Genomic DNA, 19216 nt, shown 5'->3' on the forward strand with positions numbered 1-19216 from the left:
AGTCCTGTCATTCTTTCTTCTTGACAATATCTCACTGTGTGGGACTGGCTGGTCTCAAAGCCCTGGCCTTGAGCAATCCTCCTGCCTCAATGCCATGCAGCCGGGACTACAAACACACACCACTATCCGGCCATATGGTCATGCCATTTGCCATCCAGTTTGCCAGTCTGCAAAATGGGAGGTAGCTGGCGAGCCAGGAAGTGAGTGCAGACGGCGGGGCAATGAGGAAACCCAATGCCCGTGGCTAACTGTACCACAGAGGGTCTTCAAAACCCAAAGCCCAGAAAGCACCTTAGGGGCCACACAGGAAGCTTTTGCCTTTGCAGTTTTAACCAGTCTTAACCAGTTTCTCCCCTGCTCCTTTACTTACACTGTGTCTCTGCGGGTCAAGATAGACCCATGTCACTGGCAGTAATTCCTAAGACGAAGCAACTGGGGAAACGTGTATCTCTGCTAACATCTACCTTCTTTCCTCAGACGGGCAAGTTTAAAGACACTCTATTTAAACCACTCCCAATTAACCTTCTCCTTCCAATATATTCTATACATTAAATGATGTTTTGAAAAAACAAACTTGTTGGTGGAGGGCTTGCCTAGCGTGAACAAAGCCCTCGTGGGCCCCAGTGGGCCAGCTGTAATCCCAGTACTAGAAGCTAGAAGGATCAGAAATTGAAGGTCAGCCTTGGCTACATAGCATGTTTGAAGCTAGCCTGGGCTTCATGAGATCATTCCTGGGGGGAAAAAAAGTTCATGTACCAGCTGCTGCCAAATAGATAAATATATAAATAACTTTCACGCTTGCACAGAGTACGTAAAAGAATGTGGGGCACTTACTCTGGGGATAGCTTTTCCTCACAAATATCTCATATTTGTCTACTCTCCTACCTTCAGCAGAACCCCATTTTATTGCTGGTACTCATTTCTGATATGAAAATGGAGTGAGGAGAGTTGGGAGAGATGGCTCAGAGGTTAAGATAACTGGCTGCTCTTCCAGAGGGCCTGAGTTCAATTCCCAGCAACCACATGGTGGCTCACAACCATCTGTAATGAGATCTGGTGACCTCATCTGGCTGGCAGGCATACATGCAGACAGAACACTGTATACATAATAAATAAATCTTTAAAAAAAAAAAAAAGGAGTGAGGAACATAGTGATTAAGTAGCACTTTAATGAAAGAAACAAAGTTCTTAAGAGTGGAAAATATTTTTCTGTTTAATGCTTCTCCCTTCGGCATCATCTCCACTTTGACCTTCAGCTCTTCGACCTGACCTCTGAAGTCTTACTCCATGGTTGAATCTAAATTTCATCTCACGACTTCCTTTCCAGCCATTCACTGCCACTGTTAGTTCTTTCTCCTCCAACTCTTTCCGATGTCATTCAACACTGGAGAACTTGGGGGAAATGTACTTTGGGATGAAAATACACCAAACACATGTTTAAAATACATTTGAGATTTTTGACTTTTTTTTTTTAATTTTTGACTTTTTTTTTTTTAATTTTGTGTGCGTGCGTTTGTATCTGGGTAGGGAAGGGATGTGCCGCAGTGCCCCTGTGGATGTTAGAGGACAACTTGCAGACGTCAGTTCTCTCTTTCTACCGTGTAAGGCGTAGGGCTCGAACTTGGGTCATCAGACTTAGGGAAGTGCCATTATCCACTGCTGGGGGATGATGTCTTTCTGTATGCTGTGAGTATGTGTCGCTCTAATTGGTCGATAAATAAAGTTGCATTGGCCAATGGCAAGGCAGCTTCCAGGCAGGCGGGAAATCCAAGCAGATACACAGAGAGAAGAAAGGAGAGGTGAGGGAGATGCCAGCTGCAGCCAAAGGAGAAGCAAGATGCCAGCAGACCGGTAATGCCACGGCCACTTGGCAAAACATAACCCATTAATAGAAATGGGTTAATTTAAGAAGAAAGAGCTAGCTAGCAAGAAGCCTGCCCTAGGCCATACAGTTTGTAAATAATATTAAGCCTCTGAATGATTATTTTATAAGTGGCTGCGGGACTGCAGGGCTGGGCAAGACCGGAAAAACCTTCAGGCTATAATCCATGATCCATCTCACTGGCCCAAAACACATTTTAAATACATACATATATTACCTTAATGATAGAGAACTACACACCCAAGTGATAACGTTGTCACCTTGCTACTATCAAAGAAATCATGACATGGAAAGGCTGACTTTGCCTACCTTAGTATTGAAGTTTAGTAAACAGAATTAGGGAAGAGAAGTCATGGAAAGAGACAAAAAAAAAAAACTAGTTAGGAGGAAGAGGCAGCAATACTCGGATGAATAGGCGCATACAAGCTTGCCAGGAAGTGTGGCACCTCTGCCAAGAGGAATCGATCCAAGTTCATTGTGAATGAGTCCACTTAAGGCCCACCAAATTAGAAACCTTGGAGTTGGCACAGCAATCAGATTTAAAAGCCTCCAGGTAAACCTGAGTCATGCTAAAGTTTCAGACAATGAACTTGCTCACCATGGGGGGGAAAAAAGAAATAAACACAGAAAACATTTTTTGTTTTGTTTTTGTTTTTGTTTTTTAAGCCACGCATGGTAAATAAGCCCACACCTGTACTTTCAGACCTCTGCAAGCTGAAGCAAAAGGATCATGGCTGCCAGGCCTTCTTGGCCCTCAGAGCAAGAGCCTGTCTCCCAAAACAAAAAGATAAAAGCATCTTTAACAACTATCTCAGTTTACCTGTTGGCTATATTTAGCTGGAAAATGTTCAAGGTCACTTAAGCTGCTAGCAGAGTTCTCTCGTGCACACAGTCAATGAGCATTCTTTTCGAAGCGGTGTGCGATGTTGAGGGGGACAAAGAACTGACCTATATCAGGGTCCCAACATTCAACAAGTACACAAGTTTCACAACTCAAGAGAGGTGGGATGACTTCAGTACTAAGCAAGCAGGAAGACCAATCAATGCGTGAGCCGGGAGAATACTCCAGACAGCAAGAGTTAGGCCTTCTTTTCCATACCCGAGAAGCCTAACTTTGAACTCTGCCACGAACTTTTAATAAGAGACAGAAAACCCATAATTATAGCTCATCCACCTGGAGGTTTGCTGGCTTGGGAAATGGTTTAATGATTATATTGAAAGTGGGGTAGACTAGGGGTGAATAAATTATACTCAGACAAACATGCACTACCAAAAGAATGTTTCGACCTTGGCCCAAGGACATCCCTGTGTCCTGGTTTTGGCACCTGCTCCATCACTTGCAGCAGGCTGACTGATGGTCAAGTTCTCTTTTAATCATGTTTTGTGTACCCAAATCTGTATCTAATTACCAAAATGCCTCCTATGAGGAATTTAACAATGCAATAATTCAGGTCTGAGGCATTCCCTAGGACATGCGGGAGTAGCTTGATGACTTCTCTAGCAAGGGAATGAGCAGCAGAGAAAGAAAGCAGTTCAGAGTACACATGGTGAGCACATGCCCTGTGCAATGCATTCTTAAACTCGGAACTACAATCTGAAACATCACCAAAGAAAACACTTCGTTTTCCTGTTCAAAGAAGAGGTTCCTGAGCAAACTGAACCCACCACAGTGAAGTCACCCTCCTGGAGCTGAACTCTTGTCCAGCACTCAGTTCCTTGGCCCCACAGTGAAATCCAACCGGAATGTGTGCTTACAGGCAAGCTGGTGTACAAGCAAAAACACCCACGACCCGCTGATCCGCTAGGAGGGTGTCTCTGGATACCAATTTAGTGGAGCTGTGGGAGTGTAGTGGGTCAAGGTATATTTTTAAAGGTCTTTGGAAATTGCATGTCTCTAATCCGGATCTGGGGGTGGGGGGGTGGGGGCGGGAGGAGACTACAAGTAAGGGATGGCGGCGGCGTTTGCAGACTGCAGCGGGGAGGCATTGCAACCTGCAGCGGAGCACCGCCAGTCCTCCATCCGCTCCCAACCGCTTGGCAGGCTAGACGCCCCATGACGAGCGCTCCAGTCCGGGTTCCCCTTTCCACCGCCATATAGGGAAGGGGAGGATGGAGCGGCAGTCCGCCCCCCGCCGCACACAGCATCCGCCCACTTGGCGGTGAACTTGAGCCAGCAGCGGTTAACCCGGCCGGGGGTTCTGGGCCTCAGCTGGCGCCGACGCCAAACGCCAGAGGCTCCCTCAGGTGGGGCTGCAAGCCTCGATGCGCCGCCCTTCCCGGCTCTGCTCCTCCAACCCGCCCCTCTCTAGGGCGGCGGCCCCGGGGACCCTTTCCCAAGGGCGTAGGCGGGCAGGCGGGTGGGGGACGCGAGCCCCCGGGGCGCGGGCACCCTCCCCCCCACCCAAAGTCGCTGCTGCGCTGCCCAGAGCCCCGACCGCTTCTCAGCGCTGCACGCACAGCTTGTCTTCATCTCGCCCCATCAAGGAGGCGGATGGAGAAGCAAAGACAGACAAGACAGATAGACGGCCCGTGGCGCGGGCGAGCCTGAAACCCGACCGTCTCCGAGCCCCGGGCACGGCGCGCTGCAGATGCCAGGTCCCCGGCTGGAGATGGTGGGGACGGGCAGGGCAGAGGACGCGCGCGCCGCTCGCGGCTCGTCCGCGCTTTTTTTTTTTTTCTTCCCGCGCGTGGCCTTCCTCTTCCCCCTTCGATTTACCTTGTGCCAGGCGCCCCGCGAGCTGCGGGCCGGGGTGCAGAGGCGAAGCCCGGAGGACAGGAGTTTGAGAGCCGCCATCTTCGGACCCGGGTGCGGGAGGAGCTGGAGGGGCTGGAGGAGCGGGGCGAGCGCGCGGGAGTGTGTGCAAGCGCTGGTTGCTCGGGGCCGCGGCGGCGTCACCGGCTAAGGAGAGAAGGGAAAGGCGAGCCGTGGGGGGCGGGCTGGAGGCTCGACCGCGCGTCCGTGACGTCCTAGGGGACCTCAGGGCGGTGCCGCCCCTTGCAGGCGGCTGGCTTGTCAAGCAGCGAGACAGGGAGGGGCCCACGGCTCCGAGTGGAAGCGAGTCCCGCCGAAGGTCCCCGGGCCGGATGTGCTGGGGTTATCTGCGGGCGCACCCGCAGCCACCTTAAGCCTGGAGGAGGCGCTAGTGTGTGCCTGCCCCCCAGCGCGAGGCTTGCCATTGACTGGGGTTAAAAGTGGGCTGGAGGGGGTCCTCTTGCTGAACTTCTTGGTTACTTTTCCAGGTCAGCCTCTGGAATGTGTACAGGCACCAAGGGTCACTGATAAAAGATCTTCTCCCAGGTCTAGACCGCTCATATTTCTAACATTTCTCATCCACCTCACACACACACACACACACACACACACACACACACACACACACACACACACACACACACAAAGTCTGGCTTTGGCCTTAATTTCCTCAGAAAACCAACTGTGTGCTGACTGACTCTCAGGAGATGTGTCCTGCTTAACCGACAGAGGGACAAAATTAGAACTGGGCCCTTGTTCCCCATCATCCTAGTTTATGTTCCAGGATTTTCCTGGCACCGGAGTCCCAACAATTCCAGAGATCACACAGCAGGTACAAACAGAAGTGTCTGTCCTGTCCTTAGCCAACTTGCGTAACCTGCCTCACCTTGTAGTGTCCTGCCTGTCTTGGTTTTGTATGAGAAAAGCTAGGCAAGGCTTCTGGGACACAGTGAACACGCCAATGTTAGGCACTAAATTTACTTCAGTTTCGGGGTTGGATTAACTTTTTTTGGAGTTTTGTTTGGTTGCTGTTTTTGTTTTGTCTTGTTTGAGAAAGCATTTCTCTATATCGCCCTCACTGAAACTCATGGATGTGTGTCTTAGGCTGACCTCCACCTCTCCATCCCCTTCTGCTGCAGCTTATCCAAGTGTGTGTGTGTGTGTGTGTGTGTGTGTGTGTGTGTGTGTGTATGTGTGTGCAATCGTGCCTGGCTCAAGCCTTATCTTTTGACTGGCACCCATTGGACCTGAACAAATTCGATTTCGTCAGGACCTTCTATGCACATGGCAGGGTGGAAAAAAAAAAAAAACCACCTGGAAGCCCAGGAACACTTTGTATTGGATTAAAGGCTGCCCACATCCTGAGAGACTGATTTAATTTTGAGATAATGCAAAGCCCATGAGAAAATTAAACGACCCTTTAACTTCCTTAGAAAGGACACTAAGGCAGTGAGGGATGAATAATCCGGTTTAATTAAAATCTACCGATCGGCCTGGTAAGATGTTAAGGGCACTTGCCTCCAGGCTTGGTGACCTCAGTTTGACACCCAGGCCCCACATGGTGCCAGGGGAGAACCAGCTCCCACAAGTCATCCTCTAACCTCACGTGTGTTGTGGCATGTGCTTGCGCACATGCATTTGCATATGCACAAAATAAATGGATAAATCCTTCTTAAGTCTGTCCACAAAAGCAACCATCTCAGTATTCTTGTAACTCAAAGATTTTTCCCTGTGAATACTATGGCTTTAATATGGGGAGTAAAACATCAGGTGAAACGATCAAGTCACCTAGAAAAAGTTAACTCAGTATTCCTGGATATTTTCAGGCACATTTTAGTATGCTCCAGGTTGTGAAGAGTTCAAACTGAGGTTCCCTGACTAGCCCCAACACAGTACGTACGTACGTGGCAGCTGTTGTATTGCAGTTTATAGAAGGAACAAAAGCCAGGGTTCCTTTTCCATTTTTTCCCTTCCAGGGCCATGTGAAAAGGGGGGCGGAGGGAAGGGCACTGGCAACTGTGTGTGTAGTCATCTGACGCATTCTTCTTGGCTGGTTCATTTTGTTGCTCCTAGATGAGGAAAACAGGTATTTTAAATCTTGTATTCTGGGGAACTACTGCTCTTGGAAAAAAAAAAAAAATCAGGCTTCCTACTGCATAGCCAGAAGACAGGGTGCTGTGTTGCTGATGCCTCCGTCATCGGCTTCATTTTATACCTGCTCAACAATGTGTAAGGCAAGCTATCAATGCAACTTGAAAAGAGTACTTACTCTGTACAAATCTTTATCCAGGCTCTACGAAGGTCATTTTAATTTTAACTTGCATGTAAAAATCCTGATTCTTTTAAATTTCTGATTAATAGGAACATTTCCCTCTCCCATATGTGTGGGGGCATAGGCTCTGGGGACTGAACCTAAGGCCTCCTGCATGAGCACCCAACCACTGCACTATATCCTCTGCTGTATTTTTAAGTTGCCCAGCTGAGCCTTAAATAAGCTCTGTAGTCCAGGGCTATCCTTGAACTCCTGATCCTTCTTCTGTCTCAACCTCCCGAGTAGCTAGGATTATAGGCCTGCACTAGCAGGACCAGCATCCTCAATACACTTGACAGGCAGTTTGTGACAAATATTTCACATTCATGAAAGTTTCCTCATAAAATATTATACCACTTGATTTTCACACTCTTAAAGACTGGAAAGACTAAACTCAGAGACTATAAATGACAGGTCCCACACAACTAACAGGGAAGTTTGTGTTCTGAGGTTGAGAGTTGAGGTGTCTTTCACCAGGTGAATGCACTCTGTTGGATCGTGAATTAGAGTATAGTCACCGTGTTTCTGCTTGAGAGATTTCATTTTAATTCTCCTGAAATATAGTGTAATAGCTCCTCCTTTTACTGAAAGATAAGACACCCTTCCCTAGTTAACAGCATGTTCCTCCAAGATGAAAGTCAGGGGCTGGGAAGACCGGCTTTCAAATGTTGTCTGACTGGCTTAACTAGTCATAGGAGTTTTATCTATGTGGTGTGAAGCAGTTACAAAAATGCATAAATGCCTCACTTTATATAATGATCCTTTAAGCCGCAGAGAAAAAAAAATCTTTCAAACACTGTGTCTTCCAGTAAGAAAATATACAAAGTCCTCATATAAATTTGCAAACCTAAGTACTGTTTACTCTGTAAATCATTATGCCTTGATTTGCCTATTTTGTTAACCTAATATTTCCATCGTTCCCTTGAAGCAATAATTTTTACTTGATTTTGTTTAATTAATACATTAAAATGAATTGGATTCTGCCAGGCGATGGTGACTCATGCCTTTGTTCCCAGCATTCAAGGCAGAGGCAGGCGATTCTCTGTGAGTTCGAGGCCAGCCTGATCTACAGAGTGAGTTCCAGGACAGCTAGTGTTACACAAAGAAACCATGTCTCAAAAAAAAAAGAAAGAAAGAAAAAAGAATTGACTCTTTCCCTATTCCATTTTTCGTAGAAGAAAATGAAAATATATGCGCTACACGGTCAGAAAGAGCTCACCCCAGGAATGAAAATGAGAGTCATGTTAAGGGGCTAAGAAAGCTTCAGGAGGAAAACCCAGCAATCTAGTGCACTCAACTTCATTCTCAGCCTCTCCAGTGAGAGGGAGAGACTGCCGTGACTGACTTTTATCCCTCTGGAACTGTAGGCCAAAGTAAGTGCTTTCCTAAATAAGTTGCTGCTTTTGGTCATGGTTTTTTGTCACCCCAACAGATAAGTAATTAATACAGATGCTGGTACCAGAGAGTAGGCTATTGCTGTGAAGCATGTGACCATATTGTTTTGAGGGGGAATGTGCAAGACTGGAAATGTGGACGAGAAAAGCAGTTGACTCCTTTAAGTGGTAATCCTAATAAGACCTGAAATACACCAGTGCTGAGAGCAGTGAGGACTCAGGAGGCCCAGCTCAAGAGGTTTCAGAGGGAAACAATATTAGCAATTGGGCGAGAAGCCATTCTTGTGACATTTGGGCAGAGAGTCTGACCACCTTCTGCTTTTATCCTAAGAACTTGCCTGAGGCTAAATATAAAAGTGACAGGCTAATTTATCTGGTGAAGAAAATTTCAGAACTACATAATGTTGAGTCTGTGGCATAGTTTTTATTGATAATGCTTCTTTGGGTCTACAGTGAAAGAGAACACGTAGGATAGAAAGAAAACAAAATATACAGTTTGGCAAGAAAAGGGGCATTCGGAATGTTACAGCCAAGGCATGCACTGAAAGAGAGGCTACAATTGTTAAGGAGTTAAACACCATTAAGGGAAGTCCTAATCAGCACTGGAACAGGGTGAGACCCCACCCAGCTGAGCTTCCAGATTCTGAAAGAAAAAGGACTAAGAGGTTTTTCTGCTCTTGGAAGGTAATGGCAAACAAAGGCAGCTGTTAATGTGGTCCACTGGGGCAGGATCCATCCCGAGTTGATAGCCAGACTTCGCAGGTTTCTCAACATGGTGCTGTCATAGATGCATGAAGGAAAAATCAAGATTGAAAGGGTCGTGAATTCTTCTTTCATGGCTTCAGAGAGCTTCGGAGGCCAGGAAAATTGTGGGAGAGGAGTCCCTGCATGAAGGCTTTGAGAAGGCAAGAGGCTCTGAGAAGTTTTGCATGAAGCTGTGAAAGTGAAGGTTGAATTGCAGCAAAGATACCCAAATTTTGGTGATTCTGTAGCCATGGGATACCTGTTAAGGAGAACTGCATACAGGGGGTGGAATTAGTCCAGGAGAGAGGTGTATATTACAGGCAGCAAAGTCGAGGAGTAGAGACAACTATAAGCCCTTTGACATCAGATGTGGAACTGCAGGATTTTGTGCTTGCCCTGTTGAGTTCTGATATTACTTTGTTATAGTATTCCCATTTGGAAGGGTAGTGTGTATTCTGGGGCAATTATACATTGAATGTAAGTAATTTGTGTTTTGATTTTATAAGGGTTACAATTAAGAGTTTGCCCTGAGTCCCCAAGGAGACTTTGAACTTTTGAGTTTTAAGCAGTATTGAGGCCGTGAAAGACAATGGGGGAGTTTTGAAATTATATTAAATACATTTTGTGTTACAATGCCGTCATGAGCTTCTGGAGGCCAGGGAATGGAATGTGGTGGTTTAATTGAGAAATGTCCCCGATTGACAAAGGAATTTAAACACTTGGTTCCCCAGTTGGTGACATTGTTTGGGGAGGTTTAGGAGGTGTGGTCTTGTTGGAGGAAGTATGTCACGGGGGACAGGATTTGAGAGTATAGAGCCCATCCTACTTCTGCCATGCTCTGCCTCATTTCATGCTCATGGTTGAGATGCAATAACTCTGCTTCTGTTCCTGCAGCCATGCCTGCTACTTGCTGCCATGCCTTTCCACGTGATGGACTCGCATACTCCTGGAACCATATGCCAAAATAAATGCTTCCATCTATAAGTTGCCTTGGTATTTTTTAATCACAACAGTAAAAGGCAGCTAGTCCATATGGCCTCCCCCATGCCTTTGGGAACCAAAATTCCACACTTCTTAGAGACATACAAATGAATCATCTTTCCTAATCTTCTTCTCCTATACACATTTTTATTCCAAATTACATGTGCCTTTGGAATTTTACATGATGAACTCACATAGCTTCAGTAACAACTGAGAGCAAACGAACCAAGACACATGTGAATTCTGGTAGCTGGATTGAGTTCAAAGCAATCCCAACACTGTCGTTCCCTAAACTAGTAGCTCCTGTGGTGTGATAGTTAATGATATCTTTGCAAATTGCTGAGATATGTGAGAATATACCAACCAGTATCTATTTATAATAGAAGGGTGATAAAAACCTATACCTTGTGAATTTATGTATGTCTTAAGTGCTGTCTGCCCATTCTTTTGCTACAACAGTCTACCTTATACTAGGAAACATAATTAGAAATTTATCTCACACAGTTCTGGATGCTAGAGAGCCTAAGATCTGCGTGACAACTAGTTCAGTGCTTTGCATTCCAGTGAAGCAAACTGCAACCTAATTTAAGAATATATTCCTATAACAAATAGCTGAATGGCAGCCAATCTTAGCAGTTATATTTCATCCAATCGTAGGCTGACCAGGCCATTTTCCTATGACTCAAATAACTCGTGATACCATGCACCCAAAAGACAAATGCTGAGCTGTGATTAATCAAGGGATTTCTTTTTGTTTTTCTTAATGTCTGCCCATATTAATGAGTAAAGCTCTCTGAACTACTAGTGACTTGGGATGCTGCCTCATAAATAAATATTTCTCTGTTTAAATAAGCTGCTAGGTTTAATGTTTGCTCTTTTTCTTATAACAGGTTTCTTATACAGGCTTGTTTACCCTCTTTATATCCTTATGGCAGAAAGCTATATTATAACTTTTATACTGGCAATAATCCCATTTCATAGAAACTCCACCCTCATGACTTAATCACTTTCTAAAAAGCCACACCTCCAAATATTATTACATTTGTGATTAGGAATCAAGTTATAAAGTGAAGAAATATAGGGAGTACATTTTTACACCATAACTGATATTTCATCTTTCCTCACACCCTGGAAAATATCAGGCAGGATTCAGACTCTACTTTATGATATTAATTGTTGCTACCCTTGCATCTCCCACTTCCTGAGATGTCTTTGGATTTGACCCCAGTTCTCCAGTTTGACTAAACCTATTTCCAAGTTTCCACTTCTCTTTCATTCAGATTGATTATTGTGAATCCCTCCCAAGTAAGCTTCTCTCTTAAATGTAAGCATTCTTACAACTTCCATTTCAAATGCGTGCCCAGTGTTTTTACAACCTTTCCTAAAATAGTTCAAGAAGTCTTCACATGTACCCATGATGGACACAAGAGGCAAAAAAAAGTCTGTGACCAAGGTGGTGGCTCAGTGTCTCAAAGAACACAAGGATGAACTGGTTGCTGACCCTTATCTTCCAAGATGAAGATATTTCTTAGAAAATAGTAACTGCGGAGATGACTCAGAAGTTAAGAGAACTTGCTACTCTTCCAGAGGACCTAGGTTTGGTTCCCATTACCCACATGGCAGCTTATATTTGTCTATAACTCCATTTCCAGGGAATCTTGTACCCTCTTCTGGCCTCCACAGTTACCAGGCATACACAAAGCACACTTACATACATGTAGGTAAAACAATCATATACATAAAATAAAAATGAAATCTTTTTTTTTCAAAAAAAAAGAAATATAACTGTACAATTACCAGACCGTAGCCCACTCCAGCAATCTCATAAAAATATTATCCTACTTCTGATTCTGAGGTAGTAGACAGATACCTGCTTCTGTCAGTGCTGCTCAGCCCCCTTCTCCACCACTTCTTGAGGAAAAGCTTCCACTGAAGCTTTGTTTCAGTCTTCCTACTATTTGCTTCAGATTTATTTCCAATATCACTGAGTCAGAAGCTCCTGTCAGCATCACAAGGTAAAGTCCAACATCCAGTTATTTACAAGGCAGAATTATACAAGTTATATTCCAAATGCCAGAATTTACAAGGCAGGAAGCTTTAAAAACCCATCTAATCCTAAGGACTCAACAGAGATACTGCTTGACATTTGAAATGGAATTTTTTATATTTTAACTATTATAGCAACTGCAACCCAAATCACTTGTATGTTCAGTTGTGACATATTTTAACATATTAATGATTAGCAGATTGTACATTTTGGAAAGAGACATCAGGATAGTTTTTCTACCATCTCAGTTTCTATAATTTAAACCTAGAAAATAAATCATTCATAGAGTTGTCTATTTGTATTCCCTGTTTTATCCCTTTGCTCTCTGAGTATTCGCTTGTTTAAAATCTGCTTGTTTAAAATACTTGAATGCTCTGGCCAGCATACATACTGTCTGTGATGGTTAATACTGATTATCAACTTGTTAGGCTTGAGAATCACTCAGTGTACCAGCCTTTGGGCCAGCTAGCAAGGGCTTTCTTGACTGGGTTTATTAAGGGGGGGATGACCTACACTAAATGTAGATGACACCACTCCCCGGGGGCACACCATTCCCCGGGGGATGTCCTAGACTGCAAATATAAATAAAAAGGAGAAAGCTTAGCTAAGCACGTGCATTCAGAGCTCTTTTCTTCCAGACTTCAGAGACCATGTGACCAGCTGTCGTGACCTTTCCTGCCATGATGACCTTTACCTGCAAACTGTGAGCCAAAATAAACCCTCTCTCCCTTAAGTGGCTTTAAAAAAATTTTTTTTAATTTTTATTTATTTGTTTATTTAGTGGGGGTGGGGGTGTTTTTCTGGCATATGTGTTTGTGCACCATGTGCATGCAGTGCCAAGGAGGCCAGAAGAGGGTGTCAGATCATCTGGGACTGGAGTTGTGAGCTGCCATGTGAGTGCTGGGACTTGAACCTGGGTCCTTTGGAAGAACAACCAGTGTTCTTAATCATTGAGCCATTTCTCCAGCCACTATGCCCTTTTCAGTTGCTTTTCTCCGCTAGCTCTCACACCCTTAGGGCCAGCTCTCCCACCTTGCCTAGGGGAGGGGTGGGGCCAGCTCTCCTGAGTGGAGTGCCACAGCCAGTGAGGGACAGGGCCGGCTCTGACCCCTTCCACCCCTCACCTACTACAGGTGGGAGAGCTGGCCCTGAGAGCAGGAGAGAAAGCTCCACCCCTTGTCAGGTACAGCACTTGGGAAAGCAGGCTCCACACCTCCCCCAGGACAGCACAGTAGAGCTGGCTCTGGTGGCGTGGACACAGGTGAGTCAGCTCTGAGGACATGAAAGCTAGAGAGCTGGCCCTGCCCGGCTCCTGGGCAGTGTGGGAGAGCTGGTCCTGCCCCGCTCCTGGGCAGTGTGGGAGAGCTGGCCCTGTCCCGTTCCTGGGCAGTGTGGGAGAGCTGGCCCTGTCCCGCTCCTGGGCGGTGTGGGGGAGCTGGTCTTGCCCCGCTCCTGCTCCTGGGCAGTGTGGGAGAGCTGGTCCTGCCCCACTCCCAGGTAGTGTGGGAGAGCTGGCCCTGTCCCATTCCTGGGCAGTGTGGGAGAGCTGGCCCTGCCCCGCTCCTGGGCAGTGTGGGAGAGCTGGTCCTGTCCCGCTCCTGGGCAGTGTGGGAGAGCTGGTCCTGCCCCACTCCCAGGTAGTGTGGGAGAGCTGGCCCTGTCCCGTTCCTGGGCAGTGTGGGAGAGCTGGTCCTGCCCCGCTCCCGGACAGTGTGGGAGAGCTGGCCCTGCTGGCTGTAGCACCCCGCTCTGGTAGAGCCTGTCTCACCCCTTGCCAGCTGCCCCAGGCAGGAGAGCTGGCCCCTCACCTCACCTGTGCAAAAACAGAAAGGCTGACCTTGGTGGCACTGGTGCAGGCGATCAGGCGGGCTGACCAACTCAGCTACCACCCAGTATAGACGAATTTCTAAAATGATCTTATCAAATAAAAAAAAAATGGAGCCAAATATAGGGTTGAAAGCCTTAGATCAGGGAAATAGGGAAGGCCACCAGCCAACCTTACCTCACCAACTCTGCAGCTTCCAAAATGCAAGTTACTTCCTATCTATCCATGACTTCATTGCCTTGCTGTTCTGCCCTCTCTTAGCCCAGCTACCTCACTTCCTCATCCTATACAACCGAGGCCCAGATCCAGGGCTTTGAGTTGGCGGACCCCAACATCTACCCCATCCATGAACTGCTGGAGTGCATGAAGGGGCCGGTCCTGCAGATCCAAGGCTACAGGATCTCCATGGCACAGGGCAACAACAGGATATCCCAGAGGAGTCCTGGCAAGGGCAAGATCCAGTATTGATAGTGTCGGAAGCCAGAGGCCTCAAACCAGACCAATGACTCATTACAGTGAACATTTGCAAGGAAAACCGTGTGACACAAGGTGACACACTGCAGTTTCCACCATGAGATTTTTTTTTTAAAATCTTTTTCTTTTATTCTTTTGTTTTCTTTGGCCGGGGGTGGGGGGGGGGGTGGGGGGTGCAAGGGCAGAGGGTGGATATGGAGAGACAAGGAGATGAGTGGGATTGTGGTGCATGATGTGAAATTCACAAACAATAAAAAGTTAAAAACATGACTGTGCACTATAGTTTCAGAGGCTTTATTTCAATTTGATTGCTTCTTACTTGACATTTCTACATGGCAGCACGAGGTACTGATATTGTAGCTGTCAGCTACTGAAGGAAATGTTTCCTGCTCCTTGCTTCAAGTTTCTCAGATTCTTTAGTTAAAGCATGCACTGAGAGTCAAGGGCAAGCTGTAGTGTGATCAAAATGTTCTTGATATTGTATAGCCAAATACAAAGACAGTAATAATAAGCCACTGGATGTCAACCAGTGGCTGCAGCCATGATCAGATTTGTTGTTCCTATTGGTTTCCATTTACAACAGGACAGTGTTCTTCAAATGAAAGAATGTGATATATGTTATCTTATATACCAATTATCTTATATGTTGGGGTTCTATCTGAATTTATTTGGAAGGATCACTCTTACTTCACAAATCTTTGAACACAATGGCTTTAACTAAATCAGCCTTTCTGTTTCTTTTTTTTTTTTTTTCTTTTTTTGGTTTTTCGAGACAGGGTTTCTCTGTGTAGCTTTGCGCCTTTCCTGGAGCTCACTTGATAGCCCAGGTTGGCCTCGAACTCAGAGATCCGCCTACCTCTGCCTCCCAAGTGCTGGGATTAAAGGCGTGTGCCACCACCGCCCGGCTCAAGCCTTTCTGTTTCTTGCTCGTAACAGAGACCTTATGACATGGAATCTTTGCTAATGACTTTTTACTTTATCAACTGAGCAAGCTCCTGCTCATCTTTGAGGATCAACATCACATATCATGAACCTTGACTACTTACACCAGAGTCCACTTCCAATTTTATTTTCTTTTACTCCATGCTTTCAGGGCCTTTTGTCTCCTGGATTATGATCTGTTCAAGAATGTCATTGTTGATTTTTATATTCGTTGTGTCATGGGATTAATGCTAAGTTCAGAGCAGATGCTCAACATATTTTGGTTTTATTAATTTGAGTTGCCCTTTTCTCTATCCTAACAAAAGCCATGAGCCTTAATCTGTGCCTCTCAGCTCACCTCTTTAGATGGAGCATCTCTTCCTTAATCAAGATGGGAAAGTACTAATTATTTCCACGTGCATTCTCTTTCTTCTGCTGACCACCATGCTCTTAGCCTTTTGTCTGGATCCAGTACCTCTAACTGCCCTTTCCCCACAGATAACTTGCCATTAAAGAACATGAATTCAATAGTTACTCAATGAGCTAGGTATTATTTTACACTTCTTTATTTTCTTACAAAGTCTTCTGTGCTTTTTTTCATTATTATTTCCTACTCTCATTTGAAAAATAAAACATAACTATCCTACTCTTTTTCACAATGAAGAAAGTAAAACCAAAGGTGAATGTTGGCAACCACTTCCTACTGATTATGTACCAAGACAGCTATTAATGCCTGCAGCAATACATTTCAAAAACTGCTGCCAAGATATTATAATGTTCCTTATTTATTTCCATATCCTGTTCCATGTGTATTATCGTAGTGGCCCAGTATAATACAGATCAGAGTCACTTATAAATATCTAGCTCCTGAAACCCTATTTTGCCATATGAAAAAGTAAAAATATTAAATTGTGTGTATGTGGGGGGCATGCCCTCACCTTTCCCCCCAGGGTACTCTTGAGGAGTGAGGGATAAGAGATTTAGCCAAAAATATAGAGGGGAGAGAGACTAATAGAAACACAGGATAGCCTCGGGAGAGCCTGGGTCCTAATGCACCAGCCCCTTCTGTCTTTTCTAAAGGGCCTTTTAAAGGAATGCCAAGGGGTGGAGCAAAAGACCTCTCCCTAGCACAGCCAAGTGCAGACCCTTCCAATCACCTGATAACCACATATGTGGTCAATCCACCCTCTTATGTACCCCTGCTGGGTAAGGCAAGCTCGGATCTCACCAAGAAACCTCTGTGGGCTCCCATGTGTGTAGAAATGATTAGGATAAACATAACAGGCAGGAGTCAAATTCTATTATATAATTTATATAAGACCTCTGTGTTTTAGAGGTATTTGCCACCAAGTCTGCTGATTTGAGTCCACTCCCACATGGTGAAAGGAGAAAATGAACTCCAGCGAGTTGTCTTCTGACTGCCACACATTTACTGTGGTGTACACACACACACACACACACACACACACACACACACACACACACAAAAATTTTTTTCAAAAACAGTCATAAAAAGATATTTGCACTCTCATGTTTATTATAGTATTATATATAGCAGTCAAGATAGAAGAACACCCTAAATATCCATCTCTGTATGGGTGGATAAATAAAACATGGTAATGCATAATAGTTAGATACTTTTACACCTTAAAAAATGATATCCTGAGCCAGGCAGTGGTGGCGCATGCCTTTAATCCCAGCACTCGGGAGGCAGAGCCAGGTGGATCTCTGTGAGTTCGAGACCAGCCTGGGCTACCAAGTGAGTACCAGGACAGGCGCAAAGCTACACAGAGAAACCCTGTCTCGAAAAACCAAAAAAAAAAAAAAAAAATCATGACACGTGTGACAGTGTGAGTGAACCTTGAGGCTAAGCTGTATGAAATAGGACAGCTCTAGAAGATGAGAAACAAAGAATGACCCCTGTGTCGCACAAAGGAACACCAGAACAAAGTGAAGGTAGCCCAGCACAGCCATGTCTTTTGCAAAAAAATGAGGAACAACTCAAACAAGATTGACAAGGGCAGGGAGCTCACTCGTTTTTTCCCAACACAGGCGATGGCTGCTTTTTTCCTCATAGGCTGGAGTCCAACCTCACAGTGGTTTGTGATTGGCTAGTTTGAAAAGAATTGCTGAAAAGGAAATGTAGGAAAGGGGGAGAGGCTCAGCAGCTCCAGGCCCTCGGGTTCCAGGAAGTGGGGGTGGGTGGGTAAGGCCTTCGTGGAAACCAAAGTTTTACAAGGAGGGAGGGGATTTGTAAATATTGGCCCTTGGTGAGTTAGCTAGCATTGTTAGAAAAAAAAAATATTCCTCGAAGAAGGACAAATGCTTTATGATTCCACTAATATTAGGTCCCAACATGGTCAAATTCTGAGAAATGCGGCAAATAATGTTTTCCAGGAGTGTGATGGGTGGGAAATGAGGAACTGTAACAGGGCTGCAGACCTTAGTAGGAGCCCGGACCTTAGCACAACTGACTCCATGATGAAAGTACCATTCAGGTCATAAAACTCAGCATGTAGACAGCACCACCAGCCAAAATGAAAACAAAGACTTAATCCACCAAAGTCCATAGTTCTGGAAAAGTCTTCAAATGTACTAACCTTGCCTTTTGGCTTCTCTGGTTCCATTCTGGTTAACTGTTCTTGTTAACTGAAGTATGTCAACCCAGAACATGGGTTTTGTCTTTAAAAGCTCACCCTGAGAAAGGCTCAAGGCTACACTGGGATCCCAAACACCTAGTGTACTCACTGGACAGCTAATAAAGACTTTCTATTGGATTAAACCCATGTCTGTGGTGTCTACCCTACAATAGAACTGCTATTCAAAGAATATGCCTTTTAGTTATACAAAATAAGTTCTAGAGATATGATTGGCTTTGGATACCACCTCCTGTTTCCCTTGTAACACTAGAAAGGTAAACACCACAAATGCACCGTCTTAGGATTTAAAATGCTGTATGAAAAGATTGAGATACCAGGCCTCTATTGAGAGAGCCATTAAGAGAAATGACTTCCTGGTCGAAGGAACGGATTCTATTTCCAGCCCTAGCTGGAGATACGACATTCTGATCTACTCCAAAAGTTAGATCATTATATACTGTTGTCTTCTGCTTTAAGAGTTCATTCAGCTAGGCTTGTAAAACCGCCTGGCCAGAAGACGGGAGAAATAATCACCCCTTAATGAGATGATGTGCTTAGCTCTCCCAGAAGCCGCTCCTCAGCTGCAGCTGCTTACATTGCTTACCGAGCGTTCATCTTGCACCCTCTGCTCAGCCTGCTTGCCTTTCTTAGTTCTAAATAAACAGAAACAACAACAACAACAACAACAAAGTAACTCACTTTTCCTTCTATCTTCTTCTTTCAGAAACGAGTCCAAAGCCTAACTGTGACTCTTTCTCCCACTCAGGACTTTCTCATGCTTGCTCAGAGGCCTCTCTTCCCCTCCATCATGCGGCTGCTTGCTGACTTCCATTGCTGAGCAAGATGGTTCTTTTTTTAAAGCCCAACTCAAAGGCATGATTTCCTTTTCTTCATTCTGCTCGTCCCACCAGCTGCCAAGATTTACAGCTTGCCTGTTATATTGTTTTTATTCAAACTCAAAATGATCCTTTTGGTCTGTTTTTAAATTATTTTATCAATGAGAGTAAGAACCCAAAAGGCAACTTGGATTTCTTCATTAAGAAGGTAGGTATTGTATGTGTTTCCTGGCCACATTAATAAAAACACTATTTGGTTATCAACTTTTACCTGCTTTATTCTTAACCTGGTAACCCAGGGATAATTTCAGGAGATTAGCTATGCTCCATATTTCACATTAATCTTTCCTTTGTCCATCAGTGCATGGGAAGGAACAATAGGATAATCTTTGTTATGCTTTGGATCTTAT

General features: G+C 45.0%; 1 protein-coding gene and 2 long non-coding RNA genes across 3 annotated transcripts in view; 1 reads left to right on the top strand and 2 right to left on the bottom strand.

Moving 5' to 3' along the window:
• Oxct1 (3-oxoacid CoA-transferase 1) overlaps window positions 1-5210 on the bottom strand; it is a 127264-nt gene extending 122054 nt beyond the window's left edge. The window contains exon 1 of the mRNA XM_042261494.2: window positions 4599-5210. Coding sequence (XP_042117428.2) covers window positions 4599-4676 — 78 coding nt within the window. The 5' untranslated portion in view covers window positions 4677-5210. The remainder of the gene's footprint in view (window positions 1-4598) is intronic.
• LOC121822740 (uncharacterized) lies at window positions 1508-14549 on the top strand. Its single transcript, XR_006063941.2, has 4 exons — window positions 1508-4126; window positions 8121-8318; window positions 9024-12814; window positions 14198-14549. It is a non-coding gene; the product is annotated as an uncharacterized LOC121822740 (long non-coding RNA).
• Window positions 6369-18814, bottom strand: LOC143268665 (uncharacterized). The gene is made up of 2 exons (XR_013044723.1): window positions 18670-18814; window positions 6369-6703 (listed from the first exon to the last, which is right to left on the bottom strand). It is a non-coding gene; the product is annotated as an uncharacterized LOC143268665 (long non-coding RNA).
• Between the last annotated feature and the right edge of the window lie 402 nt (window positions 18815-19216).

This window comes from Peromyscus maniculatus, chromosome 15, assembly GCF_049852395.1.
Source record: "Peromyscus maniculatus bairdii isolate BWxNUB_F1_BW_parent chromosome 15, HU_Pman_BW_mat_3.1, whole genome shotgun sequence".
Lineage (NCBI taxonomy): Eukaryota > Metazoa > Chordata > Mammalia > Rodentia > Cricetidae > Peromyscus > Peromyscus maniculatus.